The following is an 8,341-nucleotide window of genomic DNA, read 5'->3' on the forward strand; positions in this document are numbered from 1 at the left end:
AGAGTAAATGAAACCTACAGGGATGTTACTGGATTAGGAGTGGCATCTCGGGCATCTCCGAAAAAATGCTGCTAAACCTGAACCAATCAGCATGAAGAGAAGAAATGACAGTCAAAGACAGACGCTAGATTATTTAAGATTTGTGCTTAGATTTATTTTATTTTTTTTACTTGTTTATGTTAAAATTATGTTCTTAGTATCTTATTGTCATGTGATATGGCTCGAGGTCCTAATTTAAGAATTTGTCTTTTTATATGTTTTGTGAAAGAGAAGTCTTTAACTTACAGTTCTTTTATTTTCTCAGGTACTACAAATATCACATTTTAAATTACATTGGATTGGTGAATTTATAAATTAGTTAAGTCAAGTCACATTTATTTATTAAGCACATTTAAAAACAGCAACAGCTGACCAAAGTGCTGTACCATGCATTAAAGAAACAACATGAGTTCACAACATCCACAAGAAAGAGAGAAATATATACAGTATGTATTTATGTATACACATATAAAGAAAAGATATATAAAGAAAAAAAGAAAGCAACAAAGGGAACCTGAAAGAAACGGTCTATTCAGAATCAGAGGACTCAAATGCTAACATGTAAAAATATGTTTTGAGTCAACAGAGGATGCAGACCTGATGGGACGAGGGAGGCTGTTCCCCAGTTTAGGGGCTTTAACTGAAAAAGCACAATTTCCCTTTAGCTTGAACCGTGAGCGGGGGACAGCCAGGAGGCCCATGTCTGATGATCTCCGGCGCCTAGATGAGGTGTACGGCCTGAGGAGGTCAGCGATGTATAAGGGGGCCATGCCATTCAGGGCTTTAAAAACAAACAACGCAATCTTGACAGCCAATGAAGGGACGCTAGGACAGGACTGATATGCTCCCTCTTCCTGGATCTAGTCAGCCGCCTTGCTGCAGCATTTTGGACCAGCTGCTGACGGGACAGGGACAACTTGCTTATCCCAGTAAATAAAGGATTGCAGTAGTCAAGCCGGGATGAAATGAGCGCATGGGTGACTGTCTGTAAGTCACTGAAAGAGAGGATGGGTTTTAACTTGTATGGAGCTGAAAGAAAATTAGTTTTATTATCAACACATGTGAAGCAGCGGCCTGACATAACCCCTAGCTTCATGTAGACTTTATATTTATAACTGCAGCTCCACTCAGAGGAAACAGATGAACCAGCATGTCAGACTTGACTGCAGAGTTTTTCCCTGGATTCAACTCTTGAGAACAAGAATCTGACTGTAAAGTCAGAGTATTTTACACTCATCAGGTCTTCAGGGTTTGGTCTCTGTGACCCAGTTTCTGACATCTGATGACATGTTAAGGCCTTTATTAACACAAAACTGTTCACCCGTCATCCCGCAGTTGAAGCATGGCCTCAATGTTTTTCGTTTTTGCTGAGTGATACCGGTGTTTTGCAATAATGTGTTACGTAGTTCAACTTAAGTAAGTAAAGTTTCTTTATATCCTACTTTTCACAAAATACACAGTGCGGTAAAAGATGAAGGAATCTTTTGAAATCACTAACAAATTTGTTGAGTGCAAAGACACAGACAGGGCGTTCCTATAAATGTATATAGACATGAGCTTCTATTCAGAATCATAATGGACAGAAGTGATTGTTCATAGCTTTTCAGACTGGTCTCAGAGACCCTGAATCTTGTGAATCATTGTATCTTAAACTTTAATAACAGCCAACAAATACTGCTTTTAAGTTCTTATAAATGTGTTATAGGATCTTATATTTGTTAATAACCTCATACAGTTTCTTTGTTATTCAAAGTGGCATTCAGGTCAATGATCTCCTTGTGTCTATAATAATGATAATGATAGCCTTAGCACAGCTTTCGCGTCATTATTAGACTCTATTGGTTTCACCCAGGGTGTAAACAAACCTACTCATCGTTTTAACCACACCCTGGATCTTGTTTTAGCTTATGGCATTGAAATCCAAAACCTTACAGTTTTCCTAGAAAATCCTCTTCTATCAGACCATTTCCTTATTACTTTCGACTTTGTCCTACCAGAATTAGCTCTGCTTAATAAAAATGTGCTCTCTAGAAGTTTATCTGATAGAGCTGTAGCTAGATTTAAGGAAGCTATTTCAGCTGCTTTTGATTCAGTACCGTGTTTCAACCCAGTTGGAAACTCTTATGATAGCTTTAGTCCCTCTCAGCTAGATCAGTTTGTTGATAGTGCAGTGGATTCGCTGAGAGTTACTCTTGATTCGATTGCTCCCCTAAAACAGAAGGTTATCAAACGGCAGAGACTAGCTCCATGGTTCAACTCAGAAACCCGTACTCTGAAACAAACGTCGCGAGACTTTTTAAAGAATATGGCACGCTACCAAAACGGTAGAATCTCGTTTGTTCTGGCAGGATAGTCATAGAAAATATATGAAGGCTCTACGTCACGCTTGAGCTGCCTACTACTCCTCTCTAATCGAGGAAAACAAAAGCAATCCTAGATACCTTTTCAGCACTGTAGCCAGGCTGACAGAGAGTCATAGCTCCATTGAGTCTTGTATTCCTTTAGCCCTCAGCAGTAATGAGTTCCTGAGCTTTTTTAACAACAAAATTCGAGACATCAGAGACAAAATTGGTAACCTCCTGCCCTTACCTGGTGCAGATACGTCTGATACGGCAGAGACAGTTCCAAGACCTGATATTAAGCTCGACTGTTTTTCTCCAATCGACCTTTTCGGAACTAAATCCATCAACCTGTCTTTTAGACCCAATCCCGACCAAGCTATTTAAGGAAGTTTTTCCCTTAGTTAGCAACTCTATATTAGATATGATCAATATGTCTTTACTGGCAGGCTATGTACCCCAGTCATTTAAAGGAGCACTAATCAAACCTCTACTCAAAAAACCTACTCTAGATTCAGGAACTCTAGCTAACTATAGGCCTATATCCAACCTTCCCTTTATCTCAAAGATCCTGGAGAAAGTGGTAGCTAATCAGCTGTGTGACTTTCTCCATGACAACAGTTTATTTGAGGAGTTTCAGTCAGGATTTAGAGTCCACCATAGCACTGAGACTGCACTAGTTAAAGTTACAAACGATCTACTTCTAGCTTCAGACAGGGGACTTCTCTCTGTGCTCGTCTTGTTAGATCTTAGTGCTGCTTTTGACACCATTGACCATCAGATCCTATTATACAGACTAGAACATTTACTTGGAATTACAGGGACTGCTTTAAGTCTATTTGAATCCTACTTATCAGACCGATCTCAGTTTGTACATGTTAATAAGTCCTCTATGCACACCAAAGTTAGCCATGGAGTGCCACAAGGTTCAGTGCTTGGACCAATTCTCTTTACATTATATATGCTTCCTCTGGGAAATATTATGAGGAAACACTCCATACAGTTTCATTGTTATGCAGATGATACTCAGCTTTATGTATCAATGAAGCCCGATGGCACCAGTCAGTCACGTAAGAAACGTGCCTTAAGGACGTTAGGACCTGGATGACCAGAAATCTTTTGCTACTTAACTCAGACAAGACTGAAGTTATTGTGCTAGGCCCTAAAAACCTCAGAGAGACTTTTTCTAGTGATGTGACTGTCCTTAATGACATCAGCCTGGCATCTAGCACCACTGTTAGGAATCTAGGAGTTCTATTTGATCAAAATATGTCCTTTAGCTCTCACATCAGGCAAATTTCAAGAACAGCCTATTTTCACCTTCGTAATATATCCAAGATCAGGAATATCCTGTCTTGAAATGATGCAGAAAAACTAGTTCATGCATTTGTTACCTCAAGGTTGGATTATTGTAATTCTCTTTTGTCAGGGTGCACTGGTAAGTCTCTAAAGACTCTTCAACCAGTCCAGAACGCTGCAGCTCGTGTACTGACTAGAACTAGGAAAAGGGACCACATTACTCCTGTGTTGGCATCTCTGCGCTGGCTCCCTACAAAATCTAGAATATAATTCAAGATCCTTCTTCTCACGGCCAGAACAACACCCCCTCCACCCCTTGCTCCCTATCCCTCTTCCTGTATTTTATCCCATCTCACCCCCTATCCCTTTCCAAGTGCACAGAGCCTCCACAGTCTAGGCCTGTGAAGGCTGTTTCGTCATGAGCTGGGGATCCGGCCGTAGATTTCTGCCTTTTAATAAGGCAGTTTTTTCTTACCACTGTAACTTTTGCTGCTTTGCTAAAGTGCTCATGATGGAAAGGCTGGATCTTTGTAACATAGCAATAAGTAAGGTCTTTTACCTGCTTTTTGTAACATAACAAAGAGTAAGGTCTTTTACCTGCTTTTTGTAAAGTGTCTTGAGATAACACTTGTTATGAGTTGACGCTATACAAATAAAAATTGATTGATTGATTGATTGATTGATTGATTGATTGATTGATTGATTGATTCTGCAAGCTTCCTGAAGCTTTTTTTGGCACAACTTTCAGTTGCATTCTGTGCTACATAAAATTTATTTTAAGAGAATATGCTCTCACTGTCCATCTTTCGCTGTAGGGTAAGAGAAAGAAGAGGGGTAGTGTTATCAGGTACAAGTTATCAGAAACTGAAGAAACTAGAAGAATCTCAAACTGTATTCCTGGTACGAGAAAGTCATTTGCGACGGTTCTTCACAAACCAGATGAGAAAAACATTTTCTATTAAGATGCTTTGTTGCAAATGTCCTCTAGAAAGTAATTTAATGGGTCTGTTTTGATGGGAAGCATTTGATGCGAAACCTGCTCTAGTACATTTTTAATAAAGACTCTGCACCATCTACTGGAACTCTGTTATTACAAAATATAACAATCCAATTTTCCCTTTAAAAAACCCATGTCCCTTTTCTTTTATACAGATGCAATGCAGGAAAGGTTTAATTAAAGGCTTTGACTCTAACCATTGAAAAAATTATTTACAGAGTTTTGTGTTTTATTACATATCAAGTAAGATGCAAAAGTATATTAAAGTCCCGCTGGTGAATGGAAATGTGTTAAAAGGTCTATAAACGGGTTGAGAGGGATGAACCACAATAAACATTCAACTTTTCCACTTACAAAATAGTTTGTCCTAGAATATGGTTGGTAAAAAGTGACCAAATATTAAAATAATAGTAATATGAAACACTGATGAGTAACATGTCAAAATCAATCTTGTGGATATATTGTGTTTATCTCTGCAGGTGTTCAGCGTAGCATTGAGCTGAGAAACTTTGCATATGTGCTCAAGTGCTGTGATAAGAGACTAAAGGCCCATCCTACTGACAAAAACACTGCTGGCAACTCTCTGAAGCTACGTGTATGTGTTTTGTGACAAGATCTCGCTCATCAACATGATAAGAGGAAATGATACAAGTTGATAAAAATTCAAATCAACGAGTCAGGTGACCAGTACAGAAAATCTAAATCTATTTTCTCTTTCTAATAGAGATGGGGGTTGTTCAAAAATGTCAATACTATTGGCCTTACATTGATACCAGTAACTTTTTATTCATCACACCTACCTAATTAAGACTGCTTAAAAAAATCAGACAAAGAACATGGAGAGGTTTTTTTTATTGACGATTCTTGAAATAAATCAAACTTGCACCCGTCTCATTTGATTTCAATGATACCACTATTACATGTTCTGAAAAAGATTTTCTGCACATTTTTTATTCAAGGTTTATTTGGAGGCTTTTTTGCCTTTATTCTATAAGAAAGTTGATAGAGTTGTAAACTGGGGAGAGAGGTCTGACTTGATCCCAGGGTGCCTGCTTGGAGGACTAATTGCCTTTGTACATGGGGCGCCATGATTAAGACCAAAATTAAATCATTTGATTTTATAGTCATGAAAATTGAGGGCTGATATCCAATCTGTGTTTATGTTAGCGTTGGCCCCATTGTTATTAGCAGAAGAAAAAACCCCTGATGTGGTCTGAGTCACTGTTATGATAATGCATTAGGAGGATTCACTTCAGGGTCTTTAGCGGTAGGCGTGGTTGGTAGGAGGAGAAGCAGGGTCAGTACTGATGACACACCTGAGGGGGGGTGTGGTGGCTCTGTCTCTGTAATCTTCATTAGCAGCACCTACCAAAAAATTGGTTTTCGAGACGAAGAGACGCCACAAAGAAGACGCGAGGACGCAGACACCTGAGAGACTGAATCTGAAGTAACGTTAATTTTTGTTTCAACACTTCACGGGTGCTTTTTACACATGAACTAAACTGATATGAAGGAGAGAGCTGGCGGAGGAGATCGTACCCCAAGTGGCTCCGCGGATCGGGCTGTCCGAGTGAACGACCTGAGTGAAACAGACCGTTTGTAGAGACTATGTTTGCCATGCATGCTTGGTGTGTCATTTGATGGGTGTGGCTTAGCGAAGTGATGAAAGCTATTATAGGAAAAAGGAGGAACAACATCCTGTGGGTTACTGCGACTTTATCTCAAACTGAACTGTTGCCAAGCAACTCAAAGATGTTCAGCCCTCTTGCTACTTTGTTTGTGTCCATGGTTACAGCAGATCAGCTACTTTGTATAATTTACATGTATTTGTATGATTTCATTCATCGTGCAACCAGGTAAAAAAGTGTTTTGTGTGAATCGGAGATACAGCTTTATATAACAGGAAAGCCTCTGTTTGCTGTTTTCAGTCTACAGTTTATCAGCACACATTGAATATCTTTATCTAATCAAATTACTTGGTTGTTACTAACTGTTGGGTAAACTGATAAAGTCACACTTAAATTTAGCTTACAGTTCTGTTTGCGTAACAACACAAACAACACACAGCAGAAGATAAATGAGAAGCCATGAAGCTTATTGAGAAGAAATGACGACCCCTTGCTGGGTCACAAAACCTTGGGGCTGCATCATCATCACTGGAGCAGGCTGTGTGGCAAAAACGGTTGTATTCTGCACATTGACAACAACAGGTTTTTTTTTACGATGTTTAAGCTCTCGATGCATTTGACACCAGGAGCAACATTCGCAGCAACTGGCAATTGCGATGTCCTTACAGATGGAACCCTGCAGGAAAAACAATGTGACAAAATATAAACCAGTGTAAATTCAATATTGCTTTACTGTTGCTCAACTTGTGCCATGAAAGTCTGATGACATCAGCTCTGCATGCATCATACCTTGATACCATATCTGCTTCGCATTGCAACCCTCATTGACAGACCTGCAGGAGGACACATAGGAATCCCACAGGCTGACAATATGGAGGGACTGCAGATGTCACATAATGGGAGACAAGTGTTCTCTCCAAATCTCCCTGAGACAGTGCAGGCAAGGCAAGGAAAGCACCAGAAACCATAGCAACCTGAAACGGAGCAATACAAACTCAATTATGCCGTTTTATACAATCAGAAATGACCTTTAATTGAAGAAAATCCAAATTTGGCTTATGTTATGAAAATTGATTCTTACAGGTGCTGACTTCCTCAAAGCAGTCCAAGAGACCAGTTTCCCACTCCACCAGGGGTTGTGTTGACATCTCTAACCACAGATAGTTTACAGTGAAACTGTGAACACAGGTTAAAGAAACATTTAAAGAAAGTTTCCGGGGACAATTCAGTCAGCACAACACAACATCTAAATTGTCTAGCAATCAAAGGATGTACAGTTTATAGTTTATTCAACACTTACTAGATAACAGTTGTTCATACATTTTTATTTATGTATCTATTTCTATTTTATTTGTTATTGCAAACTTTTATTCGTCATTGTACTGCTGCAACACTTGAATTTCCCCTCTAGAGACCAATAAAGGCGTATCTGATCTGATCTTAACATGAAATGTTGACAGGAAATGTTTATTTCCTTTATTGTAAGTGACAATGTTTAAACATAAACAATAATAATAATAAAAAATTATAACAAAAAAAAGGAAATGTTCTTTTCTATCTTGTATGTTTCCATTTTTTTTTACTTATCTTTTATTGAGTACACAGATAAAACATACAACTTCAGGAGATGCTTTTCAGTTACACTTGTCCATTTTCTCATGAAATCCTAACATGCCATTTTACCAAACAACTACACATCCATATTCATACATGTATACACGCACCCTTTCCTTCATACCTACATTAGATAGACATAAAATTACATACATGCATATAACCGCACATATGACAGCCTTCATGTATGTTTCCATTTAAAGCCACTCACAGGAATACTAATGAGTTTTTTATTTTCACTGCTGCTGAGGCTGTGTTATAAACGAAAAAAAAATATTTCATTTACGTCCACAGGAATCTCATCGGTCTTTATTTCACAAGTTAACTTTTTTGGCAATATCAGAAAAACGTTTTATTAAATGTTGGATTAAAAATCTTATTATAGAAGATAAAAGGTCTTACCTGAGTGAACCGTACACCTTGTT

The 8,341-nt window shown here is 38.6% G+C and overlaps 1 protein-coding gene across 1 annotated transcript; it reads right to left on the reverse strand.

Annotated features, from left to right (window-relative positions):
* Positions 1-5,515: 5,515 nt before the first annotated feature.
* Positions 5,516-8,341, reverse strand: LOC136179485 (placenta-specific gene 8 protein-like). The gene is made up of 4 exons (XM_065956334.1): positions 8,319-8,341; positions 7,384-7,478; positions 7,092-7,276; positions 5,516-6,978 (listed from the first exon to the last, which is right to left on the reverse strand). The coding sequence occupies exons 2-4, from the start codon at positions 7,448-7,450 to the stop codon at positions 6,769-6,771; spliced, it is 462 nt and encodes a 153-aa protein (XP_065812406.1). The 5' UTR covers positions 7,451-7,478; positions 8,319-8,341; the 3' UTR covers positions 5,516-6,768.

This window comes from Labrus bergylta, chromosome 6 (assembly GCF_963930695.1).
Source record: "Labrus bergylta chromosome 6, fLabBer1.1, whole genome shotgun sequence".
NCBI classification, from domain to species: domain Eukaryota; kingdom Metazoa; phylum Chordata; class Actinopteri; order Labriformes; family Labridae; genus Labrus; species Labrus bergylta.